The sequence below is a fragment of the Malania oleifera genome, chromosome 1, assembly GCF_029873635.1.
Source record: "Malania oleifera isolate guangnan ecotype guangnan chromosome 1, ASM2987363v1, whole genome shotgun sequence".
NCBI classification, from domain to species: domain Eukaryota; kingdom Viridiplantae; phylum Streptophyta; class Magnoliopsida; order Santalales; family Ximeniaceae; genus Malania; species Malania oleifera.
The window spans coordinates 72,885,282-72,904,639 of record NC_080417.1 but is presented as its reverse complement, the minus strand read 5'-3'; the positions used below and the strand labels follow the sequence as shown (position 1 = coordinate 72,904,639).

At 36.4% G+C, this 19,358-nt stretch overlaps 1 protein-coding gene across 1 annotated transcript; it reads right to left on the bottom strand.

Annotated features, from left to right (window-relative positions):
* Nucleotides 1-13,733: 13,733 nt before the first annotated feature.
* LOC131144518 (protein PLASTID MOVEMENT IMPAIRED 2) lies at nt 13,734-17,688 on the bottom strand. The gene is made up of 3 exons (XM_058093219.1): nt 17,488-17,688; nt 17,054-17,191; nt 13,734-15,678 (listed from the first exon to the last, which is right to left on the bottom strand). Exons 2-3 carry the CDS (start codon nt 17,177-17,179, stop codon nt 13,897-13,899), a joined length of 1,908 nt encoding a protein of 635 aa, XP_057949202.1. The 5' UTR covers nt 17,180-17,191; nt 17,488-17,688; the 3' UTR covers nt 13,734-13,896.
* Between the last annotated feature and the right edge of the window lie 1,670 nt (nt 17,689-19,358).

Sequence of the window (19,358 nt, the reverse complement as noted above, 5' to 3'; positions counted from 1 at the left end):
GTATTCTTGTGCTGAATGTTGTACTAACCTACTCTGCTGTGAGAGTGTATCTTGTACACAAACTTTTCTCTATCTTGGTTCTTGTTTATAGACCATTCAAGGTTGTAGAATCATTGGACCAAATGAGGAAATATCGTTTGGAGAAGCGGGCTCTATCCTAAAGGAAGGAGTGATTGTAATCGCTATTGTTCCACCCATCAACAGAACTAAACTAGTGAATCCTTTGGTGGTTTGCCAAAGGCGAGGATGTAGGTTGGGTGTAAGCCAAACCTCGTAAAACCTTGTGTTTCTCTCTTCTTCCTTACTCTTTATTTTTCATCAATACTTACAACCTACGTGTATACTTTAAATTGTTAAATTCTGAGTGTATGGTTGTTAAATAGACCAGAGGATAATTCGTTTTAGCTTGATTAGCATTGATTGCGGAAACCGAAAGGGACTGCATTGGTTGATCATCCTAAACTTATTAATCTAAAAGTTTGTTTAAAAACTAAACACAAAGAAGAAGTGTGAGTTTGGAATAACACGGGGCTTACATAAATTCAGCGTGCTTTACAATTTATTACAGGGTTATTGATACAAAGATCAAGATTTTGATTATCTTGTTGATTGGTTGTGATTGAATTGATTTTGTGTTTACTTGTTGTGATTTTTGATATAAAACAAAGTATTAAAAATAATATAAGTTCAAAAATCCAATTCACCCCCCTCTTGGGAAGCTATCCTAATTTCACACCCTAAATTTTATGAAAAATCATTTATAAAAGTGCAAAAATTATTTCAAAATGTTAAAATCAATTTTGGAATGAAAAACTAAAGGCCTTGCTGCTCCAGGTAGTTTGGGTTCCTGAAGTAAGGGACTCAGTTTACCGAATTGCTACTAGTTGTGCACCAGCCTGGCTCGAGGCAGTTCGGACGACCGAACTCTAGGTTGGTCAACCGAAACCTGCGGAATTATTATCCCAGTGGCTATAAAACAACTATATTTTTGAAATATTAAATTATTAAATACGCCCAATGGCCATAAAACGGCTAGAACACAATTTTGACTATAAATACAAGGCTTCTAAACTTGTTCTATACGAGGATTATTATTGGAATCATTTTTAGTTCATCATTCAAGAGCTCATTTTCTCTCTTGCTTTCAAAATCCTAGAGAACCCTTGATACTCCTTTGAGCTTCATTCTTATTCATTTGGGAGTGTATCAGTGTGTCATTTTTCATTGTACTTATCAGCTTTATTTAGAAGCATTCATTGAACACTAAGTTATCTTGATTCCACTTTGTACACTGATGGTTCGGAAGTGAATCGTGTCAAGAAAAAGGGGTATTTCACTTGAGGGATTGTAAAGGCATCTCCACCTAGTGAAGGAGGGGTTGTAAAGGCATCTCCATCTAGTGAAGGAGTGAGGAATCTCCGCCTATTGAAGGAGTGGTAAGTGGAATCCTCAAGTGGTTTTCTTGAGGTAAGGACGTAGGCAAGTATTGCCGAACCTTATAAAACTCAGTTTTGTTTTCTCTTCCCTTAACTCTTTAATTTAAGCACATTTTCGTTCATAAATATTTATTGTGATTATTGATAATCATTACATACTTAGAACACTTGTTTAAATTATGGCAAAAATTGTTTAAGTGGTAGCTTAAATTTTTAATCACCCAATTAACCCCCTTTCTTGGGCCTAAACTTTAACTTACATTTGGTATCAAAGTGAGGTTACAATAAATATAACCATATTTTTGTAAAGATCACATGGCAAACCTAGGTGTATTTCCTTTTGGTGAGGGTAAATCCTTTACAAGGCTTCCAATTTTTGTGGTGTAAATTATACATTTGGAAGCAAAGAATGAGAACCTTTATCCAAACAATGGATTGGAGAGCTTGGAGAGTGGTTGTTTAAGGCAACTATGTGCCTATGAAAGTTGTTAATAATAAAGAAGTTCCCAAACTTGAAAATGAAATGAATGAAAATGACATGAAATTGATGCAAATCATCTCTAGTGCGATGAATGCATTATATTGAGCTTTAGATGGTAATGAGTTCAATAGGATCATGGCATGTAAAAGTGCTAAGGAAATATGGGAAAAATTGGAAATTACGTATGAAGGAACCAAAGATGTAAAGTTATAATCACATTGATATGCTAACTAGTGAATATGAAGCATTTAAGATGACTCCTAATGAATCCATTTCTACCATGTACACTAGATTCACGCATATCATCAATTCTCTTAATGCATTTGGAAAAAATTATCCTACCTGAAATGATTAGGAAGGTGCTTAGAGGACTAGCATTGTAGAGACCCGAATAATTATTGTAATTCAATAATAGAAGGAGGAGAAAAAAGAAGGATTTTAAACAGGGTCTCGTCAACGAACACATAGAGTTCGTCGACGAGCACACATGAGGGTATCATCAACGAGAAAATACCAAAAGGCTATATTTCAGTTCTGAATTTCTTCGATGAGGAGTGAGCATTCGTCGACGAATTTCCTTCATGACCATATCGACGAAATGACGTGTCTCGTCAATGAAGGCCATTGTATAAATAGCCTAAACTTGATTTTTCAACTAAAATCTCACACACAAACCCTTCTCTCTCTCTCTCTCTCTCTCTCTCTCTCTCTCTCTCTCTCTCTCTCTCTCTCTCTCCTATTTGACCCTTCCTCCTTCTCTCTAAGTTTTAGGGCCGGATTCGACGATCCGAGGCCACCACAACACTCCTGGGAAAGTTCTCTTCAAGTCTGTTGGAGTGGATTGTTGGTGGGGTTGCCTTGGATTTCATCCCAAATTTAAGGTAAGACTCTTTATTCAACATTCTGCTTTCCCATAGTTATAAGAAATGTAGTACACGGAGATATACTGAACTTTTGTTCTAGGAAATGTTTTTTTCAAAGTGTTAAGTGGGGAACCCTACGGGTGTAAGACTAAATTTTATAGGGGCTTTTCAGTTGTCAGGTAAGGGAGTAAACTAAAACAGTTATTTTTCATGAGAATTATTATTACTTATTAGAAAATTAATTTTCAGGAAGCATGTATTATCTATGAGCATATTGGTAAAAATGTATATTTGGGAAAATACTGTTGTTATACAGGAAATATGATTTTAAAATGAAAATTATGTTTTTAATCAGCATTGTGTAGCATGAATATTATTTTACTCAAATTTTATTATGTTAAGTCAAGTTTATAGGAAAAGCATATTTGCAGTTATTTCAGGAATAATAGTGTAATACAGTACCTTATGATTTTAAGAATACATGATAAATAATATATTTATTCAGATGAATATGTATGATATGTTCAACACAAGGCCATGGATTATGTATGTTTTCGGCGCAAGGTCGTAATTATGAATGTTTTCAATGCAAGGCTGCAATTATGAAAGTAATCAGCACAAGGCCGCATTTATTTACGTTATTACAGAAATCAGAACATGCTATCAATCTATTTACGTTAAACTGTGTATTATCATGTATTATATGTTATCAGAACTAGAATGATAGTTTAGATCAGTTATAGGAGCACGGTACCGTAGCTATACAGTTCAGTTCAATTCAGTTCAGACTTGTACTAACTACCCCTGCTAGTAGAGGGGGTAGGAAATGGATAGTCGATGTGGCTTTCAGTGTAAAGTTGTAGACATCCACCTAGCAGTTCAGACCAGGGTGTGGCGGACCCATCTTACTTACAGACATTTTTTACTCGGCCGTGGTCGACCAGCCATTGTCGGATCCCGCCTTCGAGTTGCACAACCCGTCGGGGGGGGTAATACATGATATCAGTTAGCTATTCATCCTGGGTAAATTTTAGAACTACTAGTTATATCAGATGATTTATGAATAGTATGATCTAGTAGTATTATAAAACTATATGTTTACTCAATCATGCTTTTTACAGTGTTTTCAAGTATGTGACATGTAGTGTATATGTATTTTAGCATTAAATATTCATGTTGTCACATAGCTTTATTTAGTTTATTTCCCTTACTGAGAAGTGTCTCACCCCAGCTTAAACTATTTCAAGGAACTCAAAAAAACCGGCGGACCGAGGTCGCTGTTGAAACAGTTATACTACCCCACTAGGAGGGTAAGTTTTTGAGCTAGGATCAGTAGGTTTTTGATGAAAGATCCTTGATGTATCTTTTGATGTTAGAGGATGGACATATACAGTATTATGGTGGATTGTACATAATTTTGGTATTATGTACTCTATGGTTTGGAGATTTTTATGTAATTTATTTTTACTGCTGCTTAGTTTTCCACTGTATGTGACAGGTGTGTCCTCTTTACCCACGGGTTCGGGTTGACCTTGTTCTATATTAATTAATGATAATTAATATGGTTGACTGTGTGATAAGTTAAGAAGGTCATTACAGTTTGGTATCAAAGCCTAGGATGCTAGGTTCTGTAGACTTTAGAATGCAACAGTAATAATACCAGAGTATAGGATAAGGGAATTTGAGGTCTGGTTTTGTAATTCTAGATGCAAGACTTCCGTGATGGTTTGTGTGTCTTTCCTAGGGTGACGATTTCAAGAAAGCGATGGTAACTATTGTCAGGTTGGGTATCTAGGTTGCAGGATTGAGCCTTGAATTTAGATCAGGGGGGATGAATTAGTTAAAGATATAATATACCAATTAGATGATATGTTACGATGATAGGGTCCTCAGTTAACTTTATTGTCTTTTCAAATGGACCTTGGAGGTAGTAGCGCACATGCTAGTGCTAATGAGGGTGCTAGGCCCTCAGCCGCTATGGGTGGTGATTCAGACGCAGTACTGCGTAGTATGGCACAGCAAGTCATGGCTGAAATTGCTAGGAACTCTAGAGAGTTAGGTGGTTTGTCTGCAGGCCACGGTAACTCAATTGAGAAGTTCATTAAGTGGATCCTCCGGCTTTCTCAGGAGGAACTGATCCTGCTATCACTGAAAACTGGGTGCAGGAGATTGAAAAAGTGTTTGCAGTGCTGCAATGTATTAAGGAGCATAGGGTGTTGTTCACTACGTATAAACTGACTGGAGAAGCCAAAAGATGGTGGACGGTAGTGAAACTCCTTGAGCAACAGAGGACAGTGCCTATAAAGATGTCATGGGAGCGATTTAAGGAGATATTATTTGATAGGTATTTTCCAGCCTCATTCAGGGAAGTTAAGATAGTGGAGTTCCTAAATCTGAAGCAGGGATAATAGATAGTGCAACAGTATATGGCAAGGTTCATTGAACTATCTCGTTTCACCCCGTACATTATTCCAAATGAGATGAAGAAGGTAAGATAGTTTGAAAGAGGTTTGAGGAGAGAAATATATAAGCAGGTGTCGATACTGAAATTGCAAGATTTTGTTGAGCTGATAGACAGCGCAACTATGACAGAGGCCGGAGAGCGATTGGAGGCTAAGGAGTAGAGACAGAAGAAGAGATCCACACCTTCTGGTTCCCAAAAGGGGTTTGGTCGTGGTTCGTGGAAGAGAGGTGGCTACTATAGATACCAGAGGCAATAGACAGGGAATCGTGGGTTTCAAGGTATGCAGCAACTTTCAAATTACCCAACTTGTGGGAAAAGACACCTGGGTGAGTGTCGTGTCGGTCGAGGTATTTGTTACCGATGTGCGGAGCCGGGACATATGATAAGAGATTATCAGACTTAGATTGGTGCTACTCCCGCTCCTAGACCTACTCAGGGAGGTTATCAGGCACCACGTGGAGGCTAGCAGAGGAATATGGCTCAAGGTAGAGTTTTCGCTTTGACGCTGGGTGATGCTAAGACAGCCGACGACGTGATGACAGGTATGGTTAGCATGTTTTCGTTTAAAGTTATTGCATTATTTGACTCAAGGGCCACACACTGGTTTGTATCTATGGGGTGTATTAAACTATGTGGTGCAGAAACACAATTACTAGACATTGAGTTGCTAGTAACTACACCGATCGGGTCGGCAGTGAGGTGTAGTAGGGTGCTCCGTGGCTGTCCAGTTAATATTTAGGGGAGAATTTTATCTGCTGATTTGATAGTGCTAGAGATGCACGAGTTTGATGTCATATTCAACATGGATTGGCTAGCAACTAACTTTGCTAGTATAGATTGTCGTTTGAGAGAAGTGATATTCAAACCCCAGGAAGACCAGAATTTCGATTTATAAGGTCGCGAGTGCAATCTCTACCTCAGTTAATTTCAGCTATTCAGGCGAGGAAACTACTCCTGAGTGGTTGCTAGGGGTTCGTGGCCTTTGTGAAGGAAATGTCAAGGAATGAATTGAAGCTTACTAGTACACCAGTAGTAAAAGAGTTTACAGATGTTTTTCCAGATAAGTTACCAGGCTTGCCACCTGATCGTGAGGTAGATTTTCCTTTTGATTTGCTTCTAGGTACAGTGTCGATCTCTAAAGTACCTTACCGAATGGTGCCAGAAGAGTTGGCGGAATTAAAGAATCAATTGCAAGATTGCTTGATAAGGGTTTTATACGACCTAGTGTATCTCCATAGGGAGCTCCAGTGTTATTTGTAAAGAAGAAAGACGGGTCCATGAGGATGTATATAGATTATAGGGAAATTAATAAGGTGACAATCAAGAACAAGTATGCTCTACCCTGTATAAATGATTTATTTGACCAGCTCCAGGGTACACGGGTGTATTCTAAAATTGATCTCAAATCAGGCTACCATCAAGTAAAGGTAAAGGCAGAAGATGTATCAAATACGGCCTTCAGGACCAAGTATGGGCATTATTAGTTTCTTGTTATGCCTTTTGGTCTGACGAATGCTCCTGCAATATTCATGGATTTGATGAATTGGATTTTCCACCAATATTAAGACCAGTTTGTAGTTGCTTTTATTGATGATGCACTGGTCTATTCGAGGATCTATGAGGAGCACGAGACGCATTTGAGGCAGGTTTTACAGATGCTCAGGGAAAAGAAGTTGTACGCCAAGTTCAGTAAATGTGAATTTTGGCTCAAGAAGGTTGTGTTTTTGGGGCATGTTATCTCAGGGGATGGAATTTTTTTGGATTTTAGTAAAATTGATGTGGTAGTGAATTGGGCTAGATCAAGGAATGTCCAAGAGATCAGGACTTTCTTGAAGTTGGTTGGTTATTACCGTCGTTTTATTGAAGGATTCTGAACATTATTAGGGCCTCTAACACGATTGACTAGAAAGAACACCAGATTTGAATGGGACGACAGTTGTGAGCAGAGTTTCTGGGAATTGAAGCAAAGGCTTGTCACGGCACTAGTATTGATCATCCCATCAGGCGGTGAGGGTTATGTTATCTACAATGATGCATCCTTAAAGGGACTTGGTTGTGTATTGATGCAGCATGGTAGAGTGGTAGCGTATGCTTCCAGACAGTTGAAAGAATATGAAAAGAACTATCCTACCCATGATCTTGAGTTGACTACAATAGTACATGCATTTAAGATTTGGAGGCATTGCCTGTATAGCGAGCGATGTGAAATTTTCTCCAACCATAAGAGTCTAAAATACTTCTTCACTCGGAACGAACTGAACATGAGAAAGAGAAGATGGTTGGAGCTTATTAAAGATTTTGATTGTACTATCAATTACCATCTAAGGAAAGCAAACGTGGTAGCTGATGCGTTAAGTAAGAAGTCTGTGGGACCAGCATTGGCAGCTATGAAGATTCAATATCTGATCATGATGGATCTGGAGAGACTCGGCATAGAGTTGGTCGAGGGTGGTCCTTAGGTATGTAGTGCTAGTTTGGTGGTGCAGCCTACTCTACAGAAAAGGATTAAAGTTGCTCAGAAAGAGGATCTAGAATTAGAAGAGGTAATAGTTAGAGTACAGAATGGTCAGGGAGAGGAATTTTGTATTACAGATGACGGAGCTTTGCAGTTCCGTTCCAGATTGTGTGTTCCTACTGATTCTAATATTAGAAAGACCATCCTAAAAGAGGCTCACAGAACTTTATACACAATTCATCCTTGCAGTACGAAAATGTATAGGGATCTGCAAGAATCGTATTGGTGGAGTGGTATGAAGAAGGAGATTGCCGAGTATGTAGCATAGTGTTTGATGTTCCAACAGGTAAAAGCTAAGCACCAGATGCCAATAGGTTAGTTGCAGCCACTATTTATCTCAGAGTGGAAATGGGATCATATATCCATAGATTTTGTTTCAAGACTGTCGTCAGTATTGCATGACCAGAATGCGATTTGGGTGATTGTAGACCGTTTGACTAAGACCGCCCATTTCCTTCCTATCAAGATCAACTACTCCCTCAACCGCCTGGCAGAGATTTATATTCATGAGATAGTCCATTCTCACGGAGTACCAGTGTCTATAGTGTCAAATCGAGACCTACGTTTCACATCACGATTTTGGAAGAGCTTGTAGGAAGCTCTAAGGTCTCAGTTATCTTTTAGCACGACATTCCATCCACAGTCAGATGGGCAGACTGAGAAGATGATCCAGATATTAGAAGATATGCTTCGAGCGTGCGTGCTAGATTTTGGGGGTAGTTGGACCCAGTTCATACCACTGGTGGAGTTTACGTATAATAACAGTTATCAGGCTAGCATTGGCATGGCCCCGTTTGAGGCACTCTATGGTAAGAGATCTCGTTCTCCTTTATATTGGGATGATATGGGTGAGTGGCGAGTTATAGGACCAGAATTAGTGCAGCAAGCGTATGATAAGGTTCGGCTCATCAAGGATAGAATCAATGCAACTCAGAGCCGATAGAAGAGTTATGTTGATAACCGCCGCAGGAAGTTGGAGTTTGATATTGGTAATCTTGTTTTTTTTTTAAAATAGCTCCGTTAAAAGGAGTCATGAGATTTGGAAGGAAAGGTAAACTTAGCCCTAGGTTCATTGGCCCGTTTTAGATTCTAGTTAAAGTGGGGTCGGTTGCCTACAGGTTAACTTTACCACCTGTGTTGCCCAGGATACATGACGTATTCCACATTTCTATGTTGAGTAAATATGTCCTAGACCCTTCTCATGTGATTAGTTATGGTGAATTAAAGATCAGTGATTCACTAGTTTATGAGGAGGTATCAGTACAGATTCTGGACTGGAAAGAGCAGGAATTGCGTAATAAGAAGATTCCTCTAGTGAAAATCCTGTGGAGAAATCACGCAATAGAAGAAGTTTCTTAGGAACTCGAGGAACAGATAAGGCAGAAATACCCCCAATTGTTCTAAGAAGTTCGGTTATCTCCAGGTAAAGTGTAAATAGTTATGTAATGTTTCTTTTGCAGGTACATGTAGTAGTTTAGATAGTAAGTAGTATTTTAGTTTTGGGGAAATTTTATTTTATGTATGTAATCTCCCAGAACACTAAATGTAACCACGATATTCTCCGCCATAAGTGAGGGTAAGTAATAAAATGAGTAGACCGTTTACCTTTAAGGAATGATGAATCATATGGATAGTAAATTTTGAGGATAAAATTTTTATAAGGAGAGGAGAATGTAGAGACCCGAATAATTATTGTAATTTAATAATAGGAGGAGGAGAGAAAAGAAGGATTTTAAACTCGTCAATGAACACAGGGAGTTCGTCAACGAGCACATATGAGGGTCTCGTCGACGAGAAAATACCAAAAAGCTATATTTTAATTCTGAATTTCATCGACGAGGAGTGAGCATTCTTCGACGAATTTCCTTCATGACCTCGTCGATGAAGTAACGTGTCTTGTCGACGAACGTCAATGTATAAATAGCCTAAACTTGATTTTTTAGCTAAAATCTCACACACAAAGCCTTCTCTCTCTCTCTCTCTCTCTCTCTCTCTCTCTCTCTCTCTCTCTCTCTTATTCAACCCTTCCTCCTTCTCTCTAAGTTTTCGGGTTGGATTCTTGCCAGTTCGACAATCCGAGGTCACCACGACATTCTTAGGAAAGTTCTCTTCAAGTCTGTTGGAGTGGATCGTTGGTGGGGGCTGCCTTGGATTTCATCCCAAATTCAAGGTAAGACTCTTTATTCAACATTCGGCTTTCCCATAGTTATAAGAAATGTAGTACATGGAGATATACTGAACTTTTGTTCTGGGAAATGTTGTTTTGAGGGTGTTGAGTGGGGAACCCTACGAGCGTAAGACTAAATTTTATAGGGGCTTTTCAGTTGTCAGGTAAGGGAGTAAACTAAAACAGTTATTTTCCATGAAAATTATTATTACTTATTAGCAAATTAATTTTCAGGAAACATGTATTATGTATAAGCATATTGGTAAAAATGTATATTTGGGAAAATACTGTTGTTATACAGGAAATATGATTTTAGAATGGAAATTATGTTTTTAATCAGCATTGTGTGGCATGAATATTATTTTACTCAAATTGTATTATGTTAAGTCAAGTTTACAAGAAAAGCATATTTGCAGTTATTTCAGGAATAATAATGTAATACAGTACCTTATGATTTCAAGAATACATGATAAATAATATATTTATTCAGATTAATATGTATGATATGTTCGGCACAAGGTTGTGATTAATAGCCGGCGCAAGGCCGTGGATTATGTACGTTTTCGGCGCAAGACTATAATTATGAATGTTTTCGATGTAAGACCGCAGTTATGAATGTAATCGGCTCAAGGCCGCATTTATTTACGTTATTACAGAAATCAGAACATGCTATCAATCTGTTTACGTTAAATAGAATATATTATCATGTATTATATGTTATCAGAACCCGGATGATAGTTTAGATCACTTATAGGAGCACGGTACTGTAGCTATACAGTTCAGTTCAATTTAGACTTGTGCTAACTGCCCCTACTAGTAAAGGGGGTGGGAGATAGATAGTTGATGTGGCTTTCAGTGTAGAGTTTTAGACGTCTACCTAGCAGTCCGGATGAGGGTGTGGTGGGCCCATCGTACTTACAGGCATTTTTGACTCAACAATGGTTTCCAGCCATTGTCAGGTCCTGCCTTCGGGCTGCACAACCCATCATGGGGGGTAATACATGACATCAATTAGCTATTCATCTTGGGTAAATTTCAGAACTACTAGTTATATCAAATGATTTATGAACAGTATGATCTAGTAGAATTATAAAACTATATGTTTACTCAATCACGCTTTTTGCAGTGTTTTCAAGTATGTGACATGTACTGTATATCTATTTTAGTACTAAATATTCATGTTACCACACAGCTGTATTTAGTTTATTTCCTATACTGAGAAGTGTCTCACCCCAGCTTAAACTTTTTTAGGGAACTCAAAAAGAGCGGCGGACTGAGGTCGCTGTTGAGACAGTTATACTACCCCACTAGGAGGGTAAGTTTTTGAGTTAGGTTCAGTAGGTTTTTGTTGAAAGATCCTTGATGTATCTTTTGATGTTAGAGGATGGACATATACAGTATTATGGTGGATTGTAGATAACTCTAGTATTATGTACTCTATGGTTTGGAGATTTTTATATAATTTATTTTTACTGCTGTTTATGTTTCCGCTGTGTGTGACAGGTGTGTCCTCTTTACCCATGGGTTCGGGTTGACTTTGTTCTGTATTAATTAATGATAATTAATATGGTTGACTGTGTGGTAAGTTAAAAACGTCGTTACAACCATCCATTTGGGAGCCAAAGGGGATGACCATTGCAGAAGGAAGGGACTTGAAGGTGATGACCTTAGATGAGCTTATCGGGTCACTCCTCACCTATGAAATGGTGATCAAGAATGAGCCAATGAGCTCAACAAAGCAAAGAAGTTTATTGCTCTCAAGGCTTCCAAGGAGAGCTCTAGTGATGAGAATGATGAAGACATGGATGATGATGATGATGTAGCTCTCATCACTAAAAGGCTTGCAAAGTTCTTCAAGAAAAACAAGAGATTTACTAGAAAGTTCTGGGGCTCGAGGAAGGATAGAGGAGACTCAAGTAAGAAAGTGTCAAAAGTAGAACCCCCTACTTGCTACAATTACAAGAAGATTGGCCACATCAAACCGGAGTGCCCTCTACTCAAGAAGGATTCTAGGAATAAAAAGAAGACAATGAAGGCTACCACTTGAGATGATTTGAGCTCAAGTAGTTCGGAAAGTGATTCAAGTGATCAAGAAGTTGCAAATTTTTTCTTGATATCATTAAATAATGAGAAGGTACATTTCTATCCTTCTAACTCATTTATTGATTCTTGTGATGAATCTTGTGATTAGCATACCATCTTATAAAGAATTGCAAAAAGAATTGTTTAAGGTGTATAAGAGTATTGTAAGAATGTATAAGAGGAACAACATTTTAAAAAATGAGAATGTAAGTTTAGCAAAAGAATTAAAAATTTTAAACGAATCTAATGCTACTTTTGAAAAGGAAAAGGATTTGAAAATTACTAGCTTAGAAAATGAGAATAAAAGTTTGGCAAAATAATTAGAAATTTTAAAAGAATCTCATGCTACTTTTGAAAAGGAAAATGATTTGAAAATTACTAGCTTGGAAGAAAGTGGGAGACTACTCTAGAATCATTTATAAATTTACAAGTGGAAAAGAAAACTTCGAAAAATTAGTGGGTGCTCAAAAGATGACTTTAGATAAAGAAGGTATTGGCTATAATGGTGAAGAATATAAGAGAAAGAAAAGTCTTTACATGAGCTACTTTATAAAGGAATCAAAGTTTATGCTAGTACCTCTTCAAGTAATGTTTATGCTCATGCTACTTGCTATTTATGCAAAAAGAAGGGTCATATTAAATTTGATTCCCTACTTAAAAGGAGAAATTTGAAAACAAAGATGGTTTGGAAAGTTAAGGAAGAATCTAATACTAACCAAAAAAGAACCCACGAAAATTTGGGTACCAAAGAAAGTCACTTAATTATAATGGAATAAAATTATAATGTGATGGAATGAAAATTATATGGTAAAAATGTAAAATTATAAACATTGCATTTGAAAGTATAAATTTCAGATCTTGAATTTGGATTTAGTTGGATTTGGATAAATTTTAATATAATTTTATATTGTATTTTATTCAAATCCAAGATCTCTCCAAACATAAGGAAAGACTAATTCTATTACATTTCATTTTATTCTTATGTACCAAATATATCAAGTGTACATGAATCTTTCCAATGTAGCACTTGCATTAATTGCATCTATAAAGTAAGGTTTGGGACATGGATTTCCAGGTTTTGATTTGAATTTGTATGAATCTAAAAGAAACTCAATACAATTTTATATTATATTTTTGTAAGAATAGACATAAATCCAAATCCACAACCCAAATCCCATCTTTTCAAATGTAGAATAAAAAATTTTGAAAGGAATCTACATTTTTACAAACCCATCATTGAGTTAAATACACACATTAGCTTACATTTGCTTTACACACACACTCACACACACACACACACACACACACATATATATATATATATATATATATATATAAACCTTTCTCCTTGCAGTCACTCTTGTTTGCAGCTATTCTCTTCAACTCCTCCACACGCACCCGAATGGCTCTCTCACACGCACACACCATTAACAACCAAAATCCCTATGTTTACACACACACACACACACTCACCTTCAAACAAGGACTTACAGACAGCAAACCACAGCAATTTCAAATCATAGCTAGGACTTAAATCTGCAGCAATCTGTGCAATGCACTCAAATGAAACCCCAGATGACAATACCTAAAACCAAACTATATCAAAAAACCATTATTGAGATTGGATTTTTACAGCTACTTACAAGGACTGCCCAAGGATGCTCTTTCATGCATTGATTCACCCTCTTCATATTTTTCTTTTCTGTACTTTTTGGGGGAGGGAGACATGAAAGAAAATTAAATTAATGAGTGGGAGACTAGAAACTAATTGTTAGCTTCCAAGTTCCAATGCTCAAAGTGTTTCACTTTGGTTAGAACTAAATGTCATTACAATTTACTCTTATGAAATCAAATCAGTAATGAACACTTGGATATGAGAGTAGACAGCTTAGATTTTCTTTTCAGTTCTCTTACTAGCGAAGAACTTGGCTAGATTGGGCATTACCTTCAATCTCTTCCTAACAGTGTAAGAATTTGTTCGGGTAACAAGCCGAGTTGCTGGAGAGGCCGACTTTCGCAGCTTAGCTCGTCGTGCTGGTGTTAAATTGCCACCATCTTTAATGGACTTTCTAGGTGATTCAACTTGAAGCCGAAAATTTTTAGCTTGTTTAAATTTTTCACTTCTTTGTCTACAATTCCGCAACTCTCCCTCAACTGCTTTCTTTGCTGAAAGCAGTGTCTCTGCTCTATATACTTCTTGCTCTTCCTTGATCCTCAGTTCTCTGATTTCCCTCTGAGATATTTCAGTTCGCATCAATATCTCCTTCTCACTGGCTCTTAATGCTTCAGTCCATGCCTGAGCCGCTGCAACCTTTTTATCTGCAATTTCTTCTGCCCCAGCTGCACATCCAGTTAAATACATGTATTCAAAACTTGAAATTGTAATTGAGGAACTATTCTGTGACACAGAAGCTCTGGCCGCCATGGTATTCTCAATTAGAATTTTAAGATTCTCAAGAGCTATTGTTTCTGATGATTTTAGCTCTTCAAGCTCTAGCATGGCAGCCTGCAATCTTTCATCAGTCGAGTCAATCTCAAATTCAGTTTTCTTAAGTTCTTCTTTGATTGTTGCAGTTACTTTATTAGTAAGCTCCTTTTCTTTCTTTGCTGCCTCTGCTTCTGTTTTCATTTCTTCAAGAGTGAGAGTTAGATTGGATGCAAGTGATCTAGCATTTTCCTCAGCCAATGAAGCTGCTTCCAATTTAGATTTCACCCGCAAGAGCTTTGAATTGAGATTTTGAACAGTTAAATCTGTCTTCTCTTCTGCAGTTTTCAACAAAGCAATCTCTTCCAATACATGCTTGAGCTCATTCCTTACAATATCCATTGAAGCCATGTTCCGAAAGCCTTCATCTTTTACACAATCAAATTCATCTTTTGCAGATTGTAGCACTTCTGTGACTGCCTCTAACAAAGACGAAGATTCCTCTTCCCCCTTACCAACTTCAAAATGTTTCAAACTGTCATTTCTCTGGACCCTTTTTTCCGTTTCCTGCACTAGCTTTAGTCCATTTTGTAATACATCAATGTCTGCCATTGTGAGAGCCAATCTGGTTTCGAGCTCTCTCACATGGTCAATCTCTTGGATGGCATCCTTCATTCTTTCCTTGGTTTTGTCCATTGCAAGTGAGAACTCACAAGCTTCCTTCTTTCTCTGAGCTTCAATAGCTCCAAATTCCTTAACAGCCTCAATCCGGGCCAACTCAACTAGTACATCCTCTTCATTAACTTCCTCAATCTCTTTCCTAAGTGCTTCCATGGAGTTTGAACAAGAACACATTTTCAAACCTGAGGCCTCTATGTCCTCATCAGCCCGTAATTTCTCTCGTAAGACTGATGCCAAATCAAGCTTAAGTTTACTTATTTCCTGTTTTACTAATTCCAATTCTTTCATCACCTTGCTATACTGATATGCATCAAATCTTGGGGTGGCCGCTGCCCATTCATTTTCATGCCTCTTGGGCTTCTTTACCGTATCAAGGTCTTGCATCTGCAATTTTTCCTTTGAGCTCAATTTCTCGATCAATTGAGTGAGATCTTTCACAGTCTTCTTCGCATTGAAGAGCTCATATTCTGCTTGGGCCTTTTCAGATTCTGCAACTCTTTTGCTCTCACTGAATTGGTTGATGCCCCTCTTTGCAAGATGGAGATCTCTTGTTCTTGAAATGGGCTAATTCAATTATCAAACGTCATTAGCTAATTAGATAAGAAAAATGGAAATATGTGTGTTTATACTGTGAGAATGAGAGAGATAGAGAAAACAGCATGGACACGGATACAAGGATACAAGAATGCAAAGTTATAGAAATTTCTAAAAATTTGTGACCCAACATGACACAGATACATTCATGATTAAGAATATTTTTATATAAATAAAAATAAATTAATTAATCTCAATATTTTACCCTATTTTGCCTAAACCATACAACAAGTATCAAATGACATAATGTCATATTTGATCTGTGCAACAGAATGGGGTAGAAATGGAACTAAAATGAAAATTTGAGTATAGAGCTTAAATAAATTGAGTGATAAATTTGATTCCATTCCACCTATTCCATTCTATATCTATGTATCAAACATGTAGTAAATAGAATGTGAAAAAAAGTAGAAGTATAACAATTTATAAGATGTTATATTTTATTTCTTTAATTATTTGCAATTAATATACTTGTCATGTAAAAAAAGATGTCATGCATTGTGATTTTCCATCTACATGTTTAAAACCATTTATTTCTTCTCTGTTTGGAACCATGTAATTTGAGCTATGAGCTTGAAATTTTGTCAATTGAACAAAAAGCAATAAATAAAAAAAAGGGCAGCTCGGAGCACAAAGCACCCACGTATGCAGGGTCTGGGGAAGGGGCGGACCACAATGAGAATACAAATTCATATTTATTTTCTTCAAATGCCACATAAATCTAAATTCAAGACTTCAAATGTAACCTCAAAATGGCATCCCTATACTATGTTGGGGGAGTGTGGATTTCAGGATTTGGATTTTTGAATTTGTATGGAATTGTACTGCATTTTACATAAATCCACATGATTTCAAATCCAATAATTGAAATCTATACTCCCAAATACAAGGTTGATGTATTTTATGTCAAAATATATACAAGCATAGGATACACCGTCTAATAGGGGCAACTCGGTACACAAAGCTTTTACATATGTGTGGTCTGAGAAAACGGCAAATTAGCCTTACCCAACATTTTTGTAAAAGAACATTTTCATGACTCAAATCCGTAACCTGCAAGTCTCTTGATTGACAACTCTACCGCTACCACCAAAGACATAACATATAGGGAAAAATGGAGTATAGGATACAACGTGACCACATATACAACAGATAGGAAAAAAAAGAGTATAGGATACAACGTGACCACATCAAGATTTGTTATATATATATATATATATATATATATATATATATAGAGAGAGAGAGAGAGAGAGAGAGAGAGAGAGAGAGGGAGGGAGTAAAAATGGGTATCCAGTGTCTCCGACAATCAGTAAAAGGGCTTTAACAATTCCTTGTATTATACCTCTGAAAAAGCCATCTGGGATTTTTTAGGTGCAGGCTTGTCTTCATGAATTCGTTCACCATACAGATTAATGGCTGCTTTAACTGTTCCAATCTTTCTTCTGCTATCTAACTCTCCTCTGTCCATTCAACCAACTCCCTACTCCAGTAAGAGCAAATCATGTGTAAATTTATAATTGACTCAAAAGCCTGAATAATTTCAATTCGAAATGAAGGTAACCTCCGAGGTCAAAAGTTGAGATTTTTTACATTTAGCAAAATTGATATTTAAGATTCAATTTTTCAAGTAAATGCAAAGAATTTCAACGGGGAAAAGCCAGCAAATAATCATGTTTGCTCTTTCGACGAGCGTAATGACGACACCATTTCTGAACATCCCTAAAGCATTCGAGAAATTAATTTAGGGAAGAATCAAAGCAGAAAAGAAATTCTTACCTGATACTCTTCTTCAGAAGTGCAAATTTCGTAACGAAAGCTGGAGACTGTTCAGAGCTTCGTGCCGTTAAGGAACCAGCTATGATACGAGGATAATGCAGACAGAATTCCTAACGATTGGTCACCAGAAGGCATCTATTAAAGGTATTTTAAACGGCTGATTCGTGTTTGATTGCGTGCCTCTATAATCGAAAATGTGAAGTGAGAATAGGAAGAGTTTATCAAAGTACATATTAGATGTGGATAAGTATTCCATAACATTAATTTTTTTAAAAAATAGAAAAAGTTGGACATTATCATTTTGAACGAGTTTCAAGTTAAGTATTAGCAAGTTTGCGAGAGTAATGGAAAAATTATTTTATGAGTTATAAACCTCTAGCAGGTTAAATAAGACTTAATTGTGATGAGTGTTATACGGATAATCCGGATACTTCAGAAGGTGGAGGAATTATTTGAAATTATCATGACATGACAAAAATGGTTTTTTCAAGATAATTTTGATAATGGTATGAATAATAGTGTGAAATTAAAAGTAATTAGAGAATGAATTCATTTGTGCAAACGATTGCATATTTTAATATAATTAGTGAAAGTGACTCGCGAATTGTAGTTGATTGGTTTCTAGAAAAGTAAATGTACTTTGTGGTATCTTTGAAATTTTTGGGAGGAACTCGTGGTGGAGTGAATATCATGATGACACATCAATATAGGGGAGACAATAGTACTTCTGATTTTTTTACTAAAGAAGGAAAAATGTGAAAAAATATAATCTATGAATAACAACACTCTCTACCACATTATCTGAAATGTATTCTTCAGATGGATAGATGGGATCTCACTTCCGTTTATCGTTAGTTCAACCATCGAGTTTTGTTTGGTAAATTTTGATTTGTTTATGGTTGTTTTTGTGTCTTTATTTTTTTTTTGTTAGTTTTGTTTAGTTTTATTGTTCTGATTTGGTTGGTTACTGATGTTGTTTCTATGAGGGTTTTATTTGATTTTTCTGTAATCTCCCTTTTGCTTATCTTATAACTATGATATTCCTCTACCAAAAGTGAGAGTTTATTAATAAATAAATGGAGATAGTGCCGCTCTCTTTTAGTTAAAAAAAAAAAAGGCATCTCCAATTTTTTCCTATTTTAATATTTTTTTAATATAAATTATTTAAAAATAGTTTGAAATAAACTTTTTTTCCCAAATTGATGCATTTAAAAACAAAAACAAAAAAAATTAGATGGACCAACATTTTTTAATTGAAGGTGTGATGTGGCGAATTAAAAAAAGGCATGACAATGTAGTATTCAATTAAAAAAACACTACATTTAGCATTTTTGTTTTAGTAAAAGATGTTGTTTGAACTTGCGTTTTTTGTATGGTTTAAAGTTTTCTTTTTCCTTCCTTTGCAAACGCACAAACCCGAGAAGAAAGAAAGGAAAAGAGGGCACACAGAGAACGATCGAGTGGCAGCAGGACGAGCTTTTGCAGGTGACCATTCTACTACACATGTACAAGTCCAGTAAACGCTAAGCTTTTTGAACTTTGGGAGACCATTATTTAAGGAACAAAAATGAGTTATGTTCCCCCACATCCAAGTTTGTTTGAAATCCTAAGTCCCTTGTAATTGAAATTTTGAATAGTTTAAAATAGAAATTGTTGTATTATATATTGAATTGACTTGTATTTTGTCTTGATTTGAAGTATTATTGTGGAACCCCTAAATTAAGGTTAGGGGTTTTTCATGTGTAAATTTTATTATCAATTTGCATAAATATTAAATTAAGTTTTAATTTTGGAATAGTTTGAATTGGAAATTTTTTATGTCGGGATTTTTATAAAATTTCATGATTATTTGTATGTTTAATTAGTAAATG

Excerpts from the sequence above, each read along its gene's own strand:
- LOC131144518 (XM_058093219.1), bottom strand. The coding sequence starts at position 17,179 with ATGGACAGAGGAGAGTTAGATAGCAGAAGAAAGATTGGAACAGTTAAA. Across the intron at positions 15,679-17,053 it reads CCCAGATGGCTTTTTCAGAG|CCCATTTCAAGAACAAGAGA; the intron begins GTATAATACAAG and ends TAATTGAATTAG.